Here is a 23,330-nt window from a genome sequence, read left to right on the forward strand (position 1 = left end):
ACATTACACGGCAGATACCTCTGAGAAAGTCACTGAGTTTGGCTTCATCTATCATGGTGTTGCACTCATAAGGAACTTTTAAACCAGCAAACTTTGTTAGTAGGCTGCCTTTGCCTTTCCATATTAAGCAATCTTTCAAAGACAGGCCACCTGTTTCCTGATGCATTTACAGCAGCCTCATATTTAAGCTGCAGCCCAGTAACCTTAAGCAACAAGGAATTCAAGGTACATTCTAGTCATTAAGCTGAGTGAGGAGGCATGGAGTACTCTCTCTGTGCTTAACATAGAAACTAAGTAGGCTGTCCCTCCTCTTGCCAGCGTACATATGCAACATAAAGGACTGTAGCTCATTGAAACAGCCTCTGTGCTGCCCGCAGAAGGCCTCAAGCTCAATCCCCAGCATCTCCGGGTAAGGCTGGGAGACACCCCTGTTGGAAACCCTGCTGCCAGTCAGTGTGGTCAATACTCTCCTATGCATTAATTGATTAATGGCTTAGCCAGCATCTATGCAACTACTGAATTGGTCACTTGTGGCAAGTAAAGCCATCCAAACAATGACTATCATCAGTGCAGGTAAGAAAAAAAAAATCACATTTTCATTTTGTACTTCATTTTATGGATCAATGGCCTCATTAGATAGTAAAATTCATGTAAAATTGCTGTTTTAGGGGTCACTTTTCATCGTCTGTTTCCTTTTCGCGTTTTGGTTTGTGTGGCTTTTTCGGTTTTTTGACTGTGACTTGTTCTTCATTTTATGGGACTGATTTGTGACTTCACTTTTGTGACTTGTTTTTGTGACTGTGTAGAACCCAGTTCAGCTACTGGTTGATTGTGTGACTTCAGAAATGGATAAAAGCCCCCCATCCAAACTGATTTATCATCAGTGCACGTAAGGGGGGGGAAATGTTAATTTTTTTTCGTCTAAAATACTGTCTTATTTATTTTATAGTACAGTACATTGATTATTGCCTTCATTTTATGGATCAATGGTCTCGTTAGACAGTAAAATGCGTGTTAAATTGCTGTTTTAGGGGTATTTTTCATCGTCTGGAACGGATCAATCCACTTTCCATTACTTTCAATGGGAAAGTCCGCTTCAGGTTAAGAACTGACTTCCGGAACCAATTAAGTACTTAACCTGCGTATGTGTGGGTATCTTATCTTTCACATCTTTCAAGTCGGTACTTAAATGTTCAATCCTTTTTTCCAGCTTATTAACAGATGCTGTGTTACGATCTAATCATTTAACGCTGACATTACCGACTCCTCAAATTGTGTTGCTGCTTTAGAGCCACGTCTGAGCTTTTCTCTTTCTGAACTTATAGCTAAAGAATGTCAAGGTCAGTCACACAGTCTAGCACAACAATGGAGAAAAACAGTTTCCCTCCACCAAACCCACTGCAGCCAGATCAGGAGCAGCTTCCTTAGTCTTTAAAACTGCTTAAATCCCAACGACAAAAATGGCAAAGAGAAAATTTTCCAGAGCTCCCCTTATTCCTATTTCTATTCCTATTTCTAAATCCCTAGCAATCAAAGCAGAAGGAATCACCACCGACTCAACAGGCAGTTTAAAATGAATGTAATTGATGTTTATTCCACTGATCAGCAGGAAAGGAATTAATGGAGAAAGTTAAAATTGACTTTTGTACTTGGTAAGTGAAACATTTACATGACCAGATGAGTGGTATTCAGTTCCCATGTTCTCTGGGGTTACTTCTTCCTAGCTATGTAAAGGAGGGCTTGAATATGCACCTTAAATGGCACATGACAGCAAGCAAAGTCAGCCTCCCTCTGTTCAACCGCAACACTAGTTGCGGTTTACAAAAGGGTCAACTCAGCCACATGTTCAAGCTGCAGGTGAGCAATTTATATCACTTAAAAGAGTCGTCCTAAAACACAGTACCATTTTAAAAAGGCACCTTTGCTTTTCCCAGGATCAACATTCATGTCTGAAACCTCCCAGTTCCCTTCATTTCAAAACAGAAGAAATTATTGAATATTGATAGGTGTGCTTCCCTGGCCACACCACTGGGAAAGCAAGTTGTTTGATGCTACAGTTCTGCTGTGAAGCTCTTGTTATCCAACAGCAAAATTAAAAAAAAACCTGGGCAGCACAAGCCCATGCGAATCAGCAAGGCTTCACTTGTCTGACTGCTAAATGTTCACAAGATGGGAATTTAAAACCAGAACTGCTCACATTGGCCAGGAAACCCAGAAGTCTGTCCTGAATGTGGAGGCCAACGTCCTTCACAACTTTGATCCTTTCTTCTGCTTGTTCTCCTTGTTCTCCACCTCCTCCTCTTCTCTCAATTCAGTAGGTTGGTTTCTCATTAAGGAAGGAAACTGAGGCATTGCAGCACCCAAATCAGTCAGAGAGGTTTTCGGAGAAGGGCGACTTGGATTTCTGTGTCTGCTCCAGTCGGTTGAGAATGAACTGACTGGTGTCAATGAAGCGCTCCACACAGTTCACAAAGCAGGTCTCCGCGCGGCTGTCCAACTTGGGGCCAGGCTTGTCCATGCATTTCTCCTATTAAAGATATGGAAGAGTAAGCATTGTTTAGGAACACAGGAAGCTGCCTTATACTGACTCTGACTACTGACAGTGATTTCTGACGAGGAACATTCCCAGCCCTACCTGGAGATGCCAGGAATTGAAGTTAGTGCCTTTTGCACACACAAGTTATACCCCTTCTCTTCCTAGTATATAGGGCTTAGAGGCATTCAAGAGACACCAGCAGTTCAGGATTTTAAACCACAGAACCAGTCCCAAAACACACCCACACCCTTTTTGCAATGTACAAGAGGGACATGCCTGGATTTCCTGTCCTGTAACTCTAAACAGAACAGCTGGCTCAGAACACAAACACCCAGGTAGCCTCTCCATCCTCATTGCCTTCCACTGTGCCGCCACCACAGCTGTTTCAATGATGAGAAGGCTAACATAAAAAAATAAACTGCAATATCCCCTGCAGTTTCCTGATTCATGGCCTGTCTCCACCTGGGAGCTATATCTTAGTGGTACAGCACACTCTTTCATGAAGAAGGGTTCACGTTCAATCTCTTTGCATGCCTAGGTAAAACAGGACTGAGGAATCTATGCCCTCCCCATGCCCAATGTTGTTGGACTATTATTCCAGTCATCACTCACCATCTGTCATTCTTTGCTTGCATGCATTATCAGCAGCAGTACCAGCAATTTCAATAGGTGTATACATCCTCACCAGTATATCTCCATGCCAACACCACTTACTACACTTACTACATTACAGCTATTAAAGAAGTTGGAGCCCTGCTATGATGGTGAGTGTAAGCAGCAGTGAATTTGCACCCACTCACCAAAGGCCGCCACTACAAACATAAAGAGAGCCATGGCTGGATCAGATCCATAGTCCATCAAGTCCACCATCGAGTTTCTCACAGTGGCTTCTTTCCAGGAACTGAATTCCCCGTAACCACACGCACAGCCACTGGTTGTTTCCAGCAACACAGGGAATTCAAAAGCCTCAGAATCTAGAACTTTTATTTAGCCAATCAATAGACCTCTCCTCCTCCTCCAGGACTTCATCCAATTGACTTTTAAAGCCACGTAAACCAGGGGCCTGTTGTCTTTGTCCATGGAGTTTTCTTGGCAGGGATACTGGAGTGGCTTGCTGGTTCCTGCTCCAGCATCTTAAAAAGAAGAGACATCACCTCGCCAACAAAGGTCCATATAGTTAAAGCTATGGTTTTCCCAGTAGTGATGTATGGAAGTGAGAGCTGGACCATAAAGAAGGCTGATCGCCGAAGAATTGATGCTTTTGAATTATGGTGCTGGAGGAGACTCTTGAAAGTCCCATGGACTGCAAGAAGATCAAACCTATCCATTTTGAAGGAAATCAGCCCTGAGTGCTCACTGGAAGGACAGATCCTGAAGCTGAGGCTCCAATACTTTGGCCACCTCATGAGAAGAGAAGACTCCCTGGAAATGACCCTGATGTTGGGAAAGATGGAGGGCACAAGGAGAAGGGGACGACAGAGGACGAGATGGCTGGACAGTGTTCTCGAAACTACCAGCATGATTCTGACCAAACTGCGGGAGGCAGTGGAAGACAGAAGTGCCTGGCGTGCTCTGGTCCATGGGGTCACGAAGAGTCAGACACGACTAAACGACTAAACAACAACAAACCAGGGGCCATCAGTATCCACACTTTCTATATTATTTCATAAAATTTATGCACTGCTTCTGGGGGGGTGGGAGAAACACCCCCAAAGCAGTTAAAAATGCGTAGGCTGAAAGACTTCGCTCCCAGAGCCTTCAGTCCTCCTTGCTCACTGTGACTTTGTCTGATCTCCCCTTTAAGCCACCCAAGACAAGGACCATCACTGCAGCTTGTAGCAGTAAGTTTCACAAATCAATATGTACTACAAAAAAAGAATTAACCCCTATAGGGACACCAGTCCTTTGCATGACCTACTTTTAAGTGTCTGTCCATTGCCACATAGACAGAGACAGAATCATAGAGTTGGCAGGGGCCCTGAGGATCACCTTGCAGTAGGGGGAAAATTAATTTAAATTGAGCAACCACATCACAGCCAAACATCACCCCAGAGGTACAAGTCCTCCTCCTCGATTTTGCTAGACCACCTTCTAAAGCACATTTCTGGTCTCACCACCACAGGCAAATCCACATTCAATGCACATTTAAAGAACATGGCTTCCCCCAAAGAATATTGGGCTCTGTAATGTAAAGGGTCCGAGAACTGTGCCTCTGAAGGGGAAACTATATTTCCCATGATTCTTGGGGGGGGGTTGGAAGTAATATGTTTTAAATGTACCGTGCGGATCTGCTCCCCATCTTGCGGCAGCACGTGCCGCAAGTTAATTGCACGTAGCATGAAAGAGCGGGGGGTGGGCTTTGGTCCCGTAGCCCTCGGCCCTCTTCTTCCTCCATCATGATTTCCATCCGATCCCCCACCTCCACCGCCTCTTCCCGATGCATAGCTGTCAACTTTTCCCTTTTCTTGCGAGGAATCCTATTCAGAATTTCCCTTAAAAAAGGGGGAAACGTTGACAGCTATGGCCCGATCCTCTAAACCTGGTCCAACGCATCTTGCGGCAGAGAGTTCCAAAGGTCAACCGCGAGCAGCGCGAAGGAGGCCTCCTCCTGCGCCCCGGGCTATCAGCTCCTCCCTACCCAGCAGAGCTCCGTCATCTGGTGCACGAGCTGCTGGAAGCGCTGCTTCTGCGTCTCCACCTCAATGAAGTGCTGTAGCTGCGGGTCGTTGACGGCCGCCCCCAAGTCTCCAGCGGCGGACGAAGGGTCCATGCCGGGCCCGACCTGTGAGCCGACAGCGACCGATCGGAGGAAGCGAGGAAGGGAGAGAGGACAGCGATCTGGCAGGCGACCTTCACGTGCAGCTAGCCCCCGCCCCCGGCCGTCCCCTCCGCGCGCGCGCAGTAAGCTTCCGCTTCCAGAGTGCACCGCGCGAGTAAGGCTTCATCCGCGAGTGCGCTTCCTCTTTCCGGCGGTGGGCGGAGCTGTGCGCGCGCGAGAGGCCATAGAGCTACGGCATGGGGGGGGCGTGTAGAGTTGCCATCGGGCAAGAAGAACCCGGTGGGTTCTGCAGCTCGGCTTCACGCGCGCCTACTCAGAAGGAAGAGACATGATGCAGCTCCCAGGAAAATGCGTATAGGGTTATTACAATTAGCATTAATAATTTAATTAGAACATCTGGAGGGCCACGCACCTCCCCTCACTAATGTCCTAAATTCAGGTAGGTAGCCGTGTTGGTTTGACGCGGTCGAAATAAATTTTAAAAATTAAAAAATTGTCCAGTAGCACCTTAGAGACCAACAAAGTTTGTTCTGGGTGTAAGCTTTCGTGTGCATGATGAAGTGTGCATGCACACGAAAGCTTATACGCAGAACAAACTTTGTTGGTCTATTAAGGTGCTACTGGACTTTTATTTATTTATGTATGTATGTATGTATGTATGTATGTATGTCCTAAAATGCATTATTGGAGATCTCTGCGAATGGAGTGAATTCAAAACCCAAGATGTCTTATCTGCAGCTGTTTGCAGCAGAGATGTCACAAAACACCCTCTGCCCCCCCTTCACTGCACTGCAATGCAGAGATAACGGTCCTCAGGGCACCCATTAATTCTGGCTCTGACCCTCAACACACACCTGGCATCCTGCAATGTGGGAGATGTTAGCTTCTCTCTCTCAACCTCATCTCTGCTCCGTGCAATGCGGGGGAGAAGTGAGCTACATTACATTGATGTTTTAAGCTACTGAAGTGTCTGAAGAAATGTGCATGCACACAAAAGCACATACCAATAACAAACTTAGTTGGTTTCTAAGGTGCTACTGGAAGGAATTTTTTTATTTTGTTTCTAGAAACCCAGTTCCTTTATTATCCTGGAATGGAGCCTCAGTTTATTCACATCCCCTTGTTGAGATTTCCCCCTTCCTTTTGCAGCAGAAGGGCCACGGTGGAATATTTATCAGCATACCAAATCTAATTTATGGGATGGGGAATGTGTGAGTGCATGAGTGTAACTGTAAATTCAAACTTTTTAACAAAATGTTAACCTAAATAAATAAATTTGCGTCTTGGGCCATTGAAAGCACATGGCAGAGGGCTGGGTGACTGGAAAGGGTTGCAAGATGTGGTGGTAGAAGTATCTAGGAAATATGATAAACAGTCGGGTATATTTCCCTTTTATATATTTCATTTTCATATTATTTCTTGTAATTGTTATTTCATCATAGCAAAACAAGTTTCCAAACAATTACACCATCCTTGAAAAATTATTTGAATCCCATAATGCCATTTCAAGTTACAGGTAGGGAGCCATGATACTGCATTAAAGGGGATTTACTCTGCTGAAGAGGAAAATAGTACCAAGCCAGCACTTGCTGTCATAAGTTAGATCTTCTTTAGCACTTCAGTGAATTCAGATACAAGCCAGTTATTACACGTGAGGCAGACGAAAAGAATCTGGTATTGTCTGATAGATCCAGTTACTTTTGTCATGATGTAGATCCAGCCATTCATTGTCCATCTAGAAATTCTGGAGCGAACATACAAAAATAAGCAGTAGTAAAAGAGCGATTGGATGATGGCAGTTCAGGGGTCTTCATTTGCTAAATCCAAAATGAGGTTTAGAAGGACTTGGAAGGTGGGACGCTCATCTGCTTTCTGGAGCAAAAGAACAGAAAAGAGGGGAAAGCTTATACCAATAAGGTTGTTTACTTAAGAGATATTAATCTACTGTTATTTATTACATTTATCCATTGCTTTCTATAAAAATGTATCCAAGCAATTCATATAAAATACCAAAAGCTTGTCAGTTATTTAAAAACAAATAGAACAAAAATACAATAAAACCAAAATGTATAAGGATGCTCATCTAACAACAGCAAAAACAATGAATCCTGCTCTGTTTCAAGCAACAAAACCCCTGTGTTATAAAAACTTTAATAAAGAATAAATATTCATAAATGCACACATATCTAAATATATGAACCATGTGTCTGAAATAGTATGGGAGAGCAATCCTGAAGCCATTTTGACTCTCCCAATGACCTCAAATACTCCTCTGCAGTAAGGAAGGGAAAGGGAGAAAGCCTTCCCATTGTCTTTTTGCTTGCAAATCCTGTCTTAAGGATGTATTTGTGTATGAATAGGGTGAGCCCGTGACCTGGATTCAGGAACTAAAGTATTAACCATCACAAAAGAAAGGCCAGACTGCCCAGGTAATGCAATAAGTGACCATTATCAGGTATTCGGGCGGGTAGGATTTCTGCTGTAGACCGCCTCCTTCTGCAATGTATGTATGATGTCTTGGGCTTGCGCACCATTGTTCAGGGTTCTCCTCCCTCCTGCATGTGGTGAGTGGGGAACCTGCTGCAGCAGTTCCTTTAATAAAGATCAGGTTTACTAGCTGCTTTGCTTCTCAATATACTCTGGTTGGCCTCTGTTATTTTCTCCTACCAATAGGGAACCCACTTAAGGACTCTATGTGGGCTCCAGAATACCTCATAAGGGAAAGGGAGCAGTTTTTCTTATAACAGTTTGGCAAGCCAGGCAGGAGGCTCAGTTGCCCGGATCCTGGGGACGAGGAGGGACTTGTGACCCAGCGCGCACCACGCGGATTGCCAAGAGGAGCCACCAATCCTCCAGCGGTCCCAGGGTCTGGCGATAACTGGAGTTATTGCATTTTACCATTTACAGTTCCTGATTTATGGTAAAAAGAGAGAACTTCATTACTGGGTGACATGCAAGTATTGCTAATAAATAAGCAAGCAACTGGGGCAGTTTACAGGAAGCCTTACCTCATGCCAACAGCTGTACATGATGGCATAGACTCTCTCAGAGGCCAGCTGGGGGCGATAGAGACGCAGCCCTTTGGTCACATGCTCAGTGGTCTCGCTGTTGCTAAACCTCTCGTAGGGCATCTTCCCCAAGGTGTAAATCTCCCACATCAGGACACCTGTCAGTCAGGAAAGCACCATAATGGAACTTGGAATCATTGGCTCAATCCCTTATCTTGGGGTGACCTCTGTGTTCTACATGGAAGCTGCCTCCTAATGGGCCATGGCAAAAAAATGGAGGATTGATTACAGTCCTTTAGCACCTCTTAAGTCTCTACTGTTTAAGCTCCAGTGTCTCCTTGTTTTGTATTTATAGTCAGATATGGCAATGTATGTATATTAAATATACCCCAAAGCCCTATGAACACTGTTCCCTATCCCTAGGATTTACTGTGAGTTCTTAAAGGCCTAGCCCTCACATCTATTCTGGGGCCTACAAGTCACATCAGCAGCACAGTGTTCTTAATGCCTTCCCTATTTCAGGTAGGGTTCCGTTCATTTGCCTGTCCTTAAATCTACTGCCATAGAAAGTTCATCCTCTGGCTATTCCAGGTTCTACATCAGTGGCACACAATTTCAGCTCACCAAAAGCCCAAATGTCCGATTTGCTGCTGAACTTGCTGTACAAAAGAACCTCTGGAGGGGACCACCGGACTGGAAATTTGGATCCCATGGAGCTAATGTAGTCATCATCCAAGACGTACCTGTGTAGACAGATTTTGGTTGTGCTCGTTTATATGTTGCCTTACAGGATCTTATGCTTCCTGAAAGCCTAAAAGCGCCTCAAGATGAACATTCATTCCAATTTGTGTGCACAAAGCTTCTGTGGAGATTAAACAATGTTTGCTCTTTACTGAGCAATGCACATCCATTCTTGCTTGTTTGCAGGAAGGTTATACAAGAACGTGCATTCATCCTGATTTGTTTGCATGGAAATTATATGTGTTCCCATCAGTTGATCATTATCCTATCCTTTTAAAGTGCCTTCCCCCCCAAGACTCTCTTAAGCAGAAAAGGTTGCCTTCGGATTATCAGTATGTTGTTGGAGACATTCACTCACATAGAGGAAATTTAAGTTTGCATAACAGAAGTGCTCTGTCACTCTGGTACAACACATCCACTTTGGAAAAAAAGAAACTGACTTCTGTGGCTAGGAGACTCCAAGAAGGCTGGCCAGTAGGAAATGTGACCTTTGGGTTGAAAAGGATTGCCCTTCCCTGCTATACACTTGCCTAGGAGTAAGCTCTACTAAACTCAAATGCAGCTTCTGAGTTAATAGGATTGCACTGCAAGCCACGCCAAATGCTTTCTTGAAAAGACATTATCTGTGCTTTTTGTCAAAACCATTAAAACTGTTGTATCTTATCATTTGCAAGTTTGTGCACTTAAACAAACAACTAAGGCTCTTATGAGCTAGGTGAGCACCTCCTGCTTCTCAGTAAGAATATCATGGCTGGCGAGAGACCAGCCTGCCCTCCCTCCCACCACTGTCCAGAGAAGGAGCAGCAGCTCCAGTGCTAGCTTTCCTCTTCCCTCCTCATTTATTTTTCCTTTGTATCATGTCAGATTGTGGGCCTCTGGGCAGGGCTGTTTTCTATTTTAATGTATGTGCCATGCTTAGGAAACGTTGAGCACTTTATGTCTTTAAATAATAATAACCGACTAAGAGTTGTTTAATCAGTTGTTAAACCTAAAATAAAAAGAGGTAGTTTGAAATGGTAGCTGCAGTGAAGGGTGCAAACAAAGAGGCTGAGGAGGAACAATAGAATGACAGTCATAATGAGAAAGGGAATAAGAAAAAAGGCATATACAAAGTTAAACAGAGAAAAAGCTAAGCAACCTCAGCTTCCTACACACGCATATGCACACAAACTGACCTGGAGAGGCCAAAATCCGAGACTTTGACAACACCTTGTTCACTGATCAAACAGTTGCGAGCAGCCTGTGGCAGAGATAAAAGAGAATATGGTCTCAACATACTTTAGCTGGGTGGCTACCAGAGCAGGAATAAAACACAACAGTAACTTACAAAATACAGTTATTACAAATGCAATAAGAAAACAAAATGCAGCAGGAAGACCTCCTTTCTAGCAGAGAAAAAGCACAAAACCCAGGGCCAGTGCTCAGTGGTAGAGCATCTGCTTTGTATGCGGAAGGTCTCAGGATCAGTCCCCAGCACCTCCAGGTAGGGCAGGGCGTGTCCCCCACCTGAAACACTGGAGAGCGGCTGCCAATCAGTGTAGACAACATAGAGCTGCATAGGCCAGTGGTCTGAGTGAGTAAAATGAAGTTTCCTATGTTCCACTTTTCCAATCAGCAGCAGAGATGATAAAATAAGACTTGGTTCACAGCACTGAGAGGCCAGATTTTTCTAAAAATAATAATACATTTTGTTCAAAATGTGAGGGAAAGAGCTCAATCAACAAGCAGGTGCTCTTCTCTGGGGAAGTTATTCCATAGCCAGGGTGCTACTAACAAGGAGGTCCTCTCCCTATTAGGCACACATACACACCCCAATTTACTTCAGATGGCAGGGGTATATGGAGCAGTCGAAAAGCAATCACCTACCAGGTCTCTGTGCAGGAACTGCTTGGATTCCAGATACCCCATGGCCTCGCAGACATCCTTGCACATCTCTAGAAGCTCCGTGCCCTGGAGGGACCGCCGAGTGTCCCGCAGGTAAGTCAAGAGGCAACCTTTGGAGAGGTACTCGGTGACAATCAGTATTGGCCTCTCCTTCGTGCAAACTCCAAAGAGCTGCACTAGCTTCTCGTGTGAGAGGTTCCTGGAGTGAGAAAACATCATAAGAACATAAGAAGAGGCTTGCTGGATTGGGCCAAAGGCTCATCTATAGTCCAGCACCCTGACCAACAGGATGTCTCTGGGAAGCCCTAAAAGCAGGATTTGAGTACAACAGCACTCTTCCCACTTGTGATTCCCAGTAACTTGGCAGCAGAATGGAGAGCTGCCTCTTGAGATTCTCCACAGTACTCTAGGGGAAGAAAAATCATTATTGGTCCATTTATACCTCAGAATTCTCTACGAAGACTGGCAGTGGCTCTAGATAATTTGAGACAGGTGTCTCTGTTAGCTCTACTTGGGAGTTGCCATGGGGGTATTCTGCCATGAAAGCAAATATTCTGTCACTGGGCTATGGACCTTCCCATTTTCCATTATTATTATTATTCTCCACAAGAGCACAAGTAAATGCTAAAAAAACCAACAACCATGTTCTGCTATTTCCAGGATGGGGAACCTGTTGCCCTCCAGATGTTGGCAGACTATAGTTCCCATTATCCTTGGCCACTGGCCATGCTGGCTTGGGCTGATGGGAGCTGAAGTCCAGTAACATCTAGAGGAGCACAGGTTCTGTATCCTTGTGGTTTTCAAAAAGACTGGATATCTTTGTGTGTTTTGATTTGAGTCATTTGGGGTGATGACTCTGGCTGTAATAGCTGTGCCTGTGGAGGAACTAATAAATGGGAGATTTGACAGGAGGGGGTGGGCTAAATGCTCCTTTGGTTCCCTTTCAGTCTCTCAGCACATGCTTTTCATGCAGCAGATTTAGGGTACCTTCAGACTGTCAGTATTCTGTGGGAGGGCTTCAAGCACATACAGTACAAGGGTGTTTCAGCTTGCAAAGTTAAAAATGCATAAAAGTCCTCTTTCATCCTGAAGCAACAAATCCTCCTTACTAAAAGAAAGACATTTTGCTGTTTAAGAAAGTGACGGTGAAATGTACCCCAAAGTGTGGAATGACAGGGAAGATGCAAAACCACTGCACGGAGAAATCAGGATGAATGATTATTGACTTATAACTACCCCACAAACAAACCAGACTTGATGCTCAATTTACCAAACCTCTGCGCTATCTTTGTGGTAGCAAACCAGAAAGACTGCTCAATAAATGGACGTGCTCTTAATTTTTGGTATCATCAATTAAGCAGGGATGGGGAAACTGTGGGCTTGCAGATGTTACTGGGCTCTAACTTCCACCACCCCAGGGACTTGTAGTCCAGTGTTCTCAATGTACCCCACCCTTATCCCAGAAGAAATAAGAATCTATCCAGAAAAAGAGAGACAGACAAAGAGACCAATATAAAGTTCTTTGCTACTCACATCATGACTTTGGCTTCTTCGATGAATGCATCCTCTGACATGGAGCCTTCTTTGATCATCTTCACTGCCACATCATGCTGGCCTCTCCATTTCCCATGCTTCACCACCCCAAATTGCCCTGTCCCCAGCTCCTTGAGGAATGTGAGGTCCTTTGGATCAATCTCCCATGCCCCTAGAATCAACATAAAGCACAGTGTGAGGTGTGAATCATTGTGGGAAGAAGGATTCTTAGAACTGGGCTGGGCAATTTGTGGACTCCAGCTCCCATCAGTCCTAGTCAGCATGGCTAAAGGTCAGGGATGCTGGGAAATGTAGTCAAACAACATCCAGAGGGAAACACATTTCCCACCACTGATACAGAGGGGAAAGCAGCAAGAACAGCTGCTTGGTTCACCTATCCCAAGTCCACTTTCACTGCAGGGGAGCAATAGAAAGACAGTAAAGGTGAAGGTGCAACACACAGATAAATCCCAAATGAAGAGCATTTAAATATTACCATATCCAAGTCCTGCCGTGGAAGGAGCAGTTCTCTGTTGTGATGACACAGGGTACTTTAGTCTGGAAATAAGCCCTAGGGTGCATCAAAACAATTATATTTTGAAGTAGTGCATTCATAATAATATAGATGCAAAGCAATATAAATTGTATTACCATGTATATTATAAACAGAGCTGTATATATTCTATGCTAAAGATATCCGAATTCAGCATCAAGACGACAAGCCCAATTTGTGCAGCTTGTGTAAGTTATGCTAATGCAATCTTAGGCTGTGTAAACAGAAGCACAGTGTGCAATACACGAGGAGTAATAGCTTGGTTCTATCCTGTGTGAATCAGGCCACATCAGGAATATGGTGTCAAGATCTGGGTACCACATTTTAAGGACACTGGCTGTGCACACCCCCATGCATTTAAAACACATTGCTTCCCTCAAAGAATCATGAGAACTATAGTTTAGTCCTTGTGCAGCTACAAGTTATGCACATACTTTACCTTTAAAGCACAACCCTCCCACCAAAGAGTTCTAGGCGCTGTGATTTGCTAAAGGTTGCTGGGAATTATATATCTGTGAGGGGTAAACTACCTTGTCGAGAGGTATCTGAGGGAAAGCATGTCCTATGAATGTGCTTTGAATATGCTTACCTCTGCCAAGTTTTAAGTACTGAGATTATTAATTTATCTGCATCTGGTTATTATTATCTTTCTCCCTGTCCTGACCATCCCTCCGAGGTTATATTTATATTTATAATCTTTCAATTTGGCTGGTCTATTCACTTAACTGACCTGGAACAATCTATCAGAGAAAAGGCCGCCGCCCATGGGACAGAGGGTCATGGATGAATGATAATCCAGCTTCTACCTAGGGTTTTAATAGGTCATAAGATTTTATGGTAACTATATTCATAATGTATTTTTGTCGGTGTTTGTCCTTTGATGCAATGGCCTGTCGGCTACGCAAATAAAGTCTATTCTATTCTAAAACTGCAGTTCTCAGGATTCTTTGAGAGAAGTCATGTGCTTTAAATGTATGGTGTGTATGCAGGCATTGACAGAACGGAGCGTTTCCAGAGGTCAGTGACTTGGATGAGGCGATATCTGGAAACCAAGCCCAAAGGAACGGTTGAAAGAATTGGGCATGTTTCATTTGGAGAATAGAAGATGAGGGGGAAGCATGATAACTGCCTTCAAACAACTGATGATGGAAGAAACTTGTTGCTTGAGAGGACAGGAGAAGACACAACAGGTGCAAATTGCAGTGGAGCAGATTTCAGTCAAATGTTGGAAGGAACCTCTGAGGGGTAGGAGCTCTTTCCACCTCTTTATACTCTGTGAACATTTATTTTCAAGAGCCACACTATTTTTTGTGTTTGCATTTTTTAATTATAAGTTTTTAAACAGTTTTAAACTGCATTTTAAATTGTTTTGACCTGCCCTGGGATCTTAGGGCAAAGGATGGGTAATAAATTAAAATACGTTGTTGACCTTCTTTGCCTTTATCAAGCTGTTGGCATTTATCCCTCCCCTTCCCCCACCACCATCTCCATCGTAAGAGTCGGCAAGTATCTTTGTGCCTCAGCCATTTCATTCCTCACCTGCTGCATTATGTTGGTGGTAGTTGATCAGCTCTGGGATGGTGTTGAAGAGGTGCTTCTCTGCCAGGAAATACTGGTTCTGGGGTGTGGAGCACACAACATAATGGCGGATCATCCCCTGGGGGTCCCTGTGAAATCAATTGTGGATTGGTGACCAGTAGGGTAATGATGAATTCTGGAGTTCATGACTCCTAAGGTGTGACTAAAGGAAAACCGATAATTCCAGGGAATGCCATTGATGGATTTCAACCACTGCTGCACAACAAGTTAAGAGCAATAACATGAGAAGGATGGAAGGGATAAGCAAGGCACCACAGGGCTGAGCAGCCTTTTCTGAAGCCAAAGCGGTGGCAGCTATATGTGGAGCCAGAGCCAATGACAAGCAAAGCCACACTTTGACTGGTTGTAAGTAATAAGGTAGGCAGATGAGAGCAGGTCAGGTACAGACTCGAAGAGAATGTCCCTATTTTCTGAGGAAAGTTGCAGAATATGAGACTGAGGTGGGTGGGGCAGTATTCCCAAGTGTGCTAATGAACCAGCATCCATTGAGTCAAAGGGCACATTCCCCCAGGAGTGAAGTGCTAGGCAGGGTCAAAGCCCAAAATGCGTAGGGACACCCCTTTCTCTCTTTTTCTCCCTTTCATCATCCATCCATCCATCCATTCCATCTTCCTCATGCACACAAAACCCACATCCCCCATATAATTACACACATACCTCCAGCAGGTACTCATAGACACAAGCATGCACCCCATTCACCCATCTTCCATTCATTGTATCTCTCTTTCCTCTTCATCTATTGTTGTGAAGGTACAGGGGGGTATCAGGGCCAGGCAGAGGGAAGAGGAGGGCTGCAAGCAACTAGCGGGTTGCAGCAGGAGCAGGCTAGAACAGATGCTATCCTCCATCTGGGGCTAATCCTCATATCTGTCCTACTGTTGAATTTTTTACTGAGGACTAGTGTAATGCGTGGTCATCTTGTTCCCACAACAGCAGGCCACACTTACCCAGATGACTTGCCAAACACAGAGACTGTATATTTTCCTGTATTGCTGATGGAGTCTCGGACAATGAAGCCACCATCTTTGCCCTGAAATTTGGAAGCAGATGACATCATTAGTATTTCATGTGCAGGGTAGGGGGTGGAGAATGAGGAGCGATCTTTGAAGTAAGCTGCAAGAAGCACCATGTGCCTAGTGTGAACTGCAGCGGGTTCAGGGACCTGCATGTCCTCGACCTTGTAGAAGTGATGTCTAGTGTTTTGACCCTACTAATGCATCCTCAGTCTTTGCCCTCCCTTCCTTTACAACTCTCCCACCTCCTCATCTATCCCCTCACAGCTTGGCCAAAATTCCCCTTTGCAAATTCCCGCCCCCCACTGCTTGCCCCAACCCCTTTTAAAAGAGGGTCAGTAGAAGCACTTCAATAGCAATTTGACAAAATACTCTGTAAAGGGCCTCCCCCATCACTGAAGCCATAGTTAATGGAAGAGGGCGTTAATCTGCATCTTGCTAGATCTACATATGCATCATTTCCATATGCTAGGGCATGTTTTATAAAGGCAGCAGAGAAGTCTCTCCTGCAGAATCTGCTTAAACTTTTGTGTACAGTTTTTGCTGCTTTTGATAAAGACTCACAGACACCTTGCCATTTTGATTAGGGTGGTAGAAAAGCAGCTATGTGGGTGGTGCTACGGGGTAAACCACAGAGCCTAGGACTTGCCGATCAGAAGGTCGGCAGTTCGAATATGAGCTCCCGTTGCTCGGTCCCTGCTCCTGCCAACCTAGCAGTTTGAAAGCACGTCAAAGTGCAAGTAGATAAATAGGTACCACTCCGGCGGGAAGCTAAACGGCATTTCCGTGCGCTGCTCTGGTTCGCCAGAAGCGGCTTTGTCATGCTGGCCACATGACCCGGAAGCTGTACGCTGGCTCCCTCGGCCAATAAAGCGAGATGAGCACTGCAACCCCAGAGTCGGTCATGACTGGACCTAATGGTCAGGGGTCCCCTTACCTTTACCTTTAACCTAAACAAAAGTGAGGGCTTAACATGTTTTGGCAGAAAGACACTGAAGTGTGTTCAAAAGCCCCTGAGTGTGGAACCACATATTTTTGAAAGGTCCCTGTTGCTCATTTCCCCCCACCCCCAGATGCCCACATGAAAGATAACACTGATGGAAAATTAGAATGGAAAGGTCCAACCCCCTGGTCCCATTACTGATTAATATAAAAGGCGTAACAATCCCCCCCCCCCGGGTTTTCTTCTTCTTTTATTTTTTGGGAGGAAGTGGGTATTAGTAGTAGTTTCCCCCCCTTTCTCATGCTTTGCATACACTCACCATCATGACAACAGAATGGCAAGCAGGTGAGCAACAAGTAGCCTGGATGGCAGGCAACCCAGGTGAACTGTTTAACAGAGGCACTGCAGAGAGCTGATTGCCAAACCACTCTCTGAAGTGCCTTGCCTGCTCTGTTACACCTCTCAACAGCCGTGTTTAATGGAGAAGAGGACGTCACTCTCTGAAGTGCTTCCCTCACTCAGTAAAATAGCTCCCTGGGCTGCCTGCCATCCACACTGTTTGCTCACCTACCAGCCAGACATTCTGTTGTTGCACTGCAAGTTGGCATGCCCATCGGAACTGCAGCATGATGACTGCCTTATATTTTTATGTATATAGGCAGATATACGTTTGGGCATTTTTATTTTTTTTATTTATACAACAAGAAAAGAAACAGCACAAATACCAAATTACACACAAATTACAAAAATAACCATAGGCACATAATTTTCTTAGCAAACAATAAAACATCTATTGGTCTTGACACTAAAGACCCAACCTCCCGTCTATTCCATATTTCAAATTCATATTACTTTTTGCCAATACACACTTTTAACATAATTTAACTTATTCTCAATAAATCTAATTTCTTATATCTACCTTGCAATTATTACTGAAGTTCCTCAAATGCTGCAACAGAATTTAAACTAGTATATTTATTTTTCAGATAATCTTTGAAAACCTCCCATTTTGAAACAAATTCCTGTTTTGATTTGTTCTTTATTTTTTCTGATAAACCATCTAATTCGGCATATTCTGTCAGCTTTTAGATCCAATCTTGTATAGAGGGGATTTCATTACTCTTCCATTTTGCTGCGATCAAAACTCTTGCTGCCGCCGTCGCATACAAAAAAATACCCTTCCTCTTTTGTGGAATATCCAAATCTGTTATTCCCAGGAGGTAGGCCTCTGGTTTTTTGTTGAAAGAGATCTTTAGCATTTTTTGCAGTTCTGCATGGATACTCTCCCAGAATACCTGTATTTTCCTACATATCCACCACATATGGTAGAATGTTCCTGATTCACCGCATCTCCAACAATTACTTGACACATTTTTATACATTTTTGAAAGTTTCCATGGTGTTAGATACCATCGATGTTGCATTTTTTGAAAGTTCTCTCTAATCGTGTAACAATTTGTGAATTTCCAATTGATCTTCCATAAATTTTCCCATTGGGCCATGGTTATTGAATGGCCAAAATCCTGGGACCACCTCACCATTGCCACTGTTACCTCCTCCTCCTTGACTGTCCAGTCAAGGAGGAGTCGATACGTTTTGGAAATAGTTTTTCTTTTAGAATTTATAAGATCAGATTCGAATCGGGAAATTTCTGTTGAGAACCCCTTTTGTTTGTCAGATTTAAATTTTTCAAATAACTGATGGTATTGGAACCAGTCTGAGATGTGTTCTCTTATTTCCTCAAAGTTTTTAAATTTTATTTGGTTATCTTCATTTTTTAGAAGTGTTTTATATGTTGGCCAGCTTTCCTGAGTATTTTTCCATTTTACTGCTACGGCTTCTATTGGAGAAGTCCACCACGGGACTTTAGGCTCCATCAGGTCTTTATATCTTTCCCATACAGCAAAGAGTGATTTTCTTATTATATGATTGGTAAAATTTTTATGAATTTTCGCTTTTCCATATATCAGGTAGGCGTGCCATCCCCAACGGTTGTCAAAACCTTCCAGGTCCAGGAGGTCTGGATCCTGCAACGTGTACCAATCTTTTAGCCAGGTGAAACAGGCTGCCTCCTAGTAAAGTTTTAAGTCGGGTAGGGAAAAGCCTCCTCTCTCTTTTATGTCTATTAAGATCAGGTGTTTAATCCTAGGTTTCTTCCCTTCCCACAGGAATTTGGAAATTTCTCTTTGCCATATCTTGAGACAACCTGCTTTGACGTTTGGGCATTTTTAATATTATCTGCTGACTTTATAATTTAACTCTCACAGTGAAAGAGGAAGGAAAGAAGAAAGGAAGTACTTATACACTCACCTCTTGCTTCAGCAGTTCCTCTGCTTGCCTTCTAGTTATGTTTTTCAAATACCACCTGAAACATGACATAATATTTGCCAGGGAGAAAATGCAAAGAAGAGGGCTGGGAGGTGGTGAACCTCTACATTTGGGGTGAAATGTTAACATAAAGCTCAAACATTTCCCACCCAATCTGGGCAGATTACTAAGTACCTTGGCAAATGTGTGTTCTCCAAGGTTGCAAATCTGGGGGCAATGGAAGTATTTTGTAAGGGATGAGCTGTCAGGAAAATGAGACGGATGCTTAACCACTCCTGCACCCATTGATTCTCCCCCATGAAATCAATTCTCCCTTGACGCCAGTTCCCCCTTTGCCATATTTCTGCTTTCCCCGGCCACTTAGCAGGGGTGTGGGGGTGGGATGAAAAATGGGTTGTCATGGGAGGCATTTGCAAAAAAGAAGGCAGAAATGACAGGGCCCTCCTCTTCCCAGCCACCGGTTCTCTACTAAAAATATGAAACACTACAGAGGAATAGACAACATTGTCAATTCTGGTTTCTCCTGCTCTATTCTTTCTAATCAGAAATTTGTTTTGCCCCATTTCTGCATTTATTTGTGATTTTTTTTATTAAAAAAAAAACACTATGCAAAAAATTCCTGTGTATGTTTGGGAGCTTATCTCCTATTATATGCAATTCTGCCTAGGATAAACATTTTGCAAGTTGTTCCCACCCCCCAATATTTGTGTATTATCCACTATGTCTACATGAGCTTTTCATGATTATATGCAATTTTAGTATGCATTCTTTGGTAGAAGAATGGCATAATAAAATTTAGAGAAGTGTGAATTTTGAAGGAGAGCTGTTGCTTGGTTCTCGATTTGCAGATTTGGTAGGTTCGCCAAACACATTTTCCCCCTCATCACTACCCCCATTCCAGACTCCAGAATGTATCTTATTACAAATGCAAAGGGACAAATATTCTTATGTTTTTCTCATAATATTTAACTTCTGCCCTCAGGCCCACAGTTCCAAGGAAACTCACTCATACATCTCCAGACAATCTTTTGTTTCTGTGACATAGTTGCTGGGAATGTAGCCTTCTTTCCTGTAGGGCAAAAGAAAACAACAACACCATGAGCCACTCCCTATGCAACTGACAGGAACCCAAGAGGAAAGGGCTGTAGCTCAATGGAAGGGCGCTGACTTTGCATGCAGAAGGTCCCAGGCTCAAATGCTTTGGCTCAGCTGAAAGTCCAGCTCTTTTTTAGCAAAAACACGATCTCCAAAGACTCGGCCCAGTATACCTGAAGGAGCGTCTCCACTCCCATCGTTCAGCCCATACACTGAGGTCCAGCTCCGAGGGCCTTCTGGCAGTTCCCTCTCTGCAAGAAGTGAGGTTACAAGGAACCAGGCAGAGGGTCTTCTCAGTAGTGGCGCCCACCCTGTGAGACGCCCTCCCACCAGATGTCAAGGAAATAAACAACTATCCGATTTTTAGAAGACTAAAGGTAAAGGTACCCCTGCCCGTACGGGCCAGTCGTGTCCGATTCTAGGGTTGTGCGCCCATCTCACTTAAGAGGCCGGGGGCCAGCGCTGTCCGGAGACACTTCCAGGTCACGTGGCCAGCGTGATGAAGCTGCTCTGGCGAGCCAGCACCAGCGCAGCACACGGAAACACTGTTTACCTTCCAGGTATAAAGTGGTACCTATTTATCTACTTGCACTTAGGGGTGCTTTCAAACTGCTAGGTGGGCAGGAGCTGGGACCGAAGACGGGAGCTCACCCCGCCGCAGGGATTCGAACCGCCGACCATGCGATCGGCAAGCCCTAGGCGCTGAGATTTTACCCACAGCGCAACCCGCATCCTTAGATGGCATTTAAAAGGCAGCCCTGTTTAGGGAAGTTTTTAACGTTTCAAGTTTTATTCTGTTTTTAATGTTCTGTTGAAAGCCACCCAGAGTGGCTGGGGAAACCCAGCCAGATGGGCAGGGTAGAAATAATAAATTGTTGTTGTTGTTGTTGTTGTTGAGTGCCAGGCCTAATGAGAAGAGCAGCTCATTCCTGGTGGTCTTCCATGAAAATCAGTTGCCAAGACTAAAAGTCCCCAACTCCTCACAGCCCCCTGTCCCCTCCTCTCCAGGGCTTTCCCCAAACAACCAGAGACTGTACCTATGGCAGCCAACCTCTCCTCTCCTCTCTTCACGCCTTGCCTAGTTCTGGGAGACCAGGAGAGAGGGGAGCTTATCACATCAGGAGAGAGAAACACCTGTGACTCTTCACCAGCCTGATTAATCTCTGCTTCTTGATCTCCCTCTTCCCATCCTCCTGCTCCTGCTCCAGCTTCTGGACTTCTCTCTGCCACAGACTCTCCCTGCTCAATAAGGCCTGTTACCTCTTCAACTTCCGACACCACCTCCTCTCAGGTTTCTCCCTCTGACCACTCATGGTTGTCCTACCACCACTCTCCGGGCTCTGAGCCTTCTTCCCTGGGGGGTTCCTCAGCTGGCTCCTCCCAGAGCATTCCTCTGCACCCAACCAGTCCATGACAAGCACCATACATTTTCTCCTAACATACACATGCTTTGTATTGAATTTTCCCTAAGAGGTACATTTTTTGCAAAGCAATTTCTCCCAGAATAATGCATCCTTGTATGTTGTCTTCACTAGTAAATGCATGTTTATGCATACTTTATCCCAGTAGGTGCATTCTTGCACATATTACTTGGCTGCAAATCTGCACAGCAAAATCATGAGAAGTGCACATTTCGAAGGACAGCCGACTCCATTCTCATATATTCCCACCCCACCCCGGAAAATGTGAATTAGTTAGGCTCACCTTTAAATGATAATTAAATCTACTTTTCCCCTCATCTCCCCCTGTGGGACAGGGGGTGTGCAAGTGGAAGGTGGGCTCCTGGCAGTGGCCTTGCACTGTTCTCCCCCCTACTGTCTGTGTTGGGTCTCTTACCCATTCTGGTCTTGTGCTCTCCACCAGGACTCATTGCTCTCCTCCAGGACAATGTACTCTTTGCCCTTTTGCAGTTCCAGGTCCTGTTCAGTCATTGGGAGATAGTCATAGAGAGCCACGACTTTCCTTGTCCTAGACTGGCCACCAGGCACCGGTTCAGGGGGCAACTGCTTCTTGATCATCTTTGCCAGTGTTCAGAGAGGAAATAAGAAAAGAATGAGACTTTCAGGATACCTCTTTCAGCACCTATCACAAGTAGAGGGAACTTGATGGAAAGAAGTCCCGACGAGAGAAGAATGGTTACGGAAACGAATGGACTATGGAGAAACGGCAAAACTTACCAGAAGAATAAGAAATCAAGACAATAAACTTTTTTTTAGTAAGGAATGGAAATGGTTTATTGAATATTTACAGATATGTTGCAAACAAGACATTAGCAGGATTGTTGTAAAAACTTGCAGTTTCTAAAACATATATGAATTAGATGAGAAAAAAGAATAGAGTTAATTGGGATATGCAGGGGGAAAGAAAGAAAATAAATTCATGGAACCGCAGAAAAAGGAGGAGGGAAGTCTGGGAAGTCGAAGACTGATATGTAAGAATTGTTTAATTTCTTTGTTGAAATGTTTAATTGTTACAAATGAAAATAAATAAACTTTTTAAAAAAAACAGGTGGAAGGAACTTGTGAAACACACACAGAGAGATGTTGCTGGACTACAACTCCCATTACCCTTGGCTATTGGCCATTCTGCCTGTGGTTGACAGGAGTTGGGAGTTCAACAGCACTATGCTGCCTACCCCTAATACAGTGGTGGAGAACCTTTCTGGCGGGCCAGCTCTGACAGGTGGGCACAACAACCAAGTGGAGGATTGGCAAAGCCTTGTTTTTCCGCTCCCTATCAGGTGGTGGGGAGGAAGAAGAAACGCCTGCAATGTGTAAGCATGGCTGCAAGCAGGAGGAGACCCTCTTGCCTGCAAAAAAAGAGCTGCTTGCTTTAACAACAACAACAACAACAACAACAACAACAACAACAATTGTACCCCACCCATCTGGTTAGGTTGTCCCAGCCACTCTGGGTGACTTCCGACACATACAAAAACATTAATAACAAAAAAAATAATACTACAAAAACACAATAAAACATTAAACATTAGAAACTTCCCTGTCCTGGGCTGCTTTCAGATGTCTTCTAAAGGTTGTATAATTACTTATATCCTTGAAATCAGATGGGAGGGCATTCCACAGGGTGGGTGCCACTACCAAGAAGGCCCTGCTACCTGGTCCTTTGCTTTGGCTGCGTATGTCTGTTCTCAGTAGGATTTAACTCCCCCCACCTTGCCATACTGGTCAGCTGATGAGTGGGTGAAGGAACAGCAAAATCCTGCTGGTTTGGGTATAAGAACAGGCATGTGCAACCAAGGCAGAAATGAATCCCACCCTCCTGCCCATCAGATGATGTCACAAGTGATGAAAAGTTAGT

General features: G+C 44.3%; 2 protein-coding genes across 4 annotated transcripts in view; both read right to left on the minus strand.

The window, feature by feature from the left end:
- Positions 1–1,567: 1,567 nt before the first annotated feature.
- On the minus strand, positions 1,568–5,434 carry TIMM8A (translocase of inner mitochondrial membrane 8A). The gene is made up of 2 exons (XM_083596199.1): positions 5,175–5,434; positions 1,568–2,527 (listed from the first exon to the last, which is right to left on the minus strand). The coding sequence occupies exons 1-2, from the start codon at positions 5,304–5,306 to the stop codon at positions 2,366–2,368; spliced, it is 294 nt and encodes a 97-aa protein (XP_083452325.1). The 5' UTR covers positions 5,307–5,434; the 3' UTR covers positions 1,568–2,365.
- A 1,256-nt stretch (positions 5,435–6,690) lies between these two features.
- Positions 6,691–23,330, minus strand: part of BTK (Bruton tyrosine kinase) — a 34,614-nt gene continuing 17,974 nt past the window's right edge. For all 3 annotated transcript variants that reach the window (XM_083595973.1, XM_083595972.1, XM_083595971.1), the window contains 12 exons: positions 21,849–22,030; positions 19,924–19,986; positions 18,900–18,954; positions 15,581–15,663; positions 14,574–14,701; positions 12,978–13,052; positions 12,482–12,653; positions 10,931–11,147; positions 10,240–10,304; positions 8,948–9,066; positions 8,324–8,481; positions 6,691–7,187 (listed from right to left, as the gene is read on the minus strand). In XM_083595973.1, the coding sequence (XP_083452099.1) occupies positions 7,116–7,187; positions 8,324–8,481; positions 8,948–9,066; positions 10,240–10,304; positions 10,931–11,147; positions 12,482–12,653; positions 12,978–13,052; positions 14,574–14,701; positions 15,581–15,663; positions 18,900–18,954; positions 19,924–19,986; positions 21,849–22,030 (1,389 nt within the window). In that variant the 3' untranslated portion in view covers positions 6,691–7,115. The remainder of the gene's footprint in view (positions 7,188–8,323; positions 8,482–8,947; positions 9,067–10,239; positions 10,305–10,930; positions 11,148–12,481; positions 12,654–12,977; positions 13,053–14,573; positions 14,702–15,580; positions 15,664–18,899; positions 18,955–19,923; positions 19,987–21,848; positions 22,031–23,330) is intronic.

Source organism: Podarcis filfolensis (assembly GCF_964270895.1).
Source record: "Podarcis filfolensis genome assembly, chromosome: Z".
NCBI lineage: Eukaryota > Metazoa > Chordata > Lepidosauria > Squamata > Lacertidae > Podarcis > Podarcis filfolensis.

Excerpts from the sequence above, each read along its gene's own strand:
- TIMM8A (XM_083596199.1), bottom strand. The coding sequence starts at position 5,306 with ATGGACCCTTCGTCCGCCGCTGGAGACTTGGGGGCGGCCGTCAACGAC. Across the intron at positions 2,528-5,174 it reads AGATGACGGAGCTCTGCTGG|GAGAAATGCATGGACAAGCC; the intron begins GTAGGGAGGAGC and ends TATCTTTAATAG.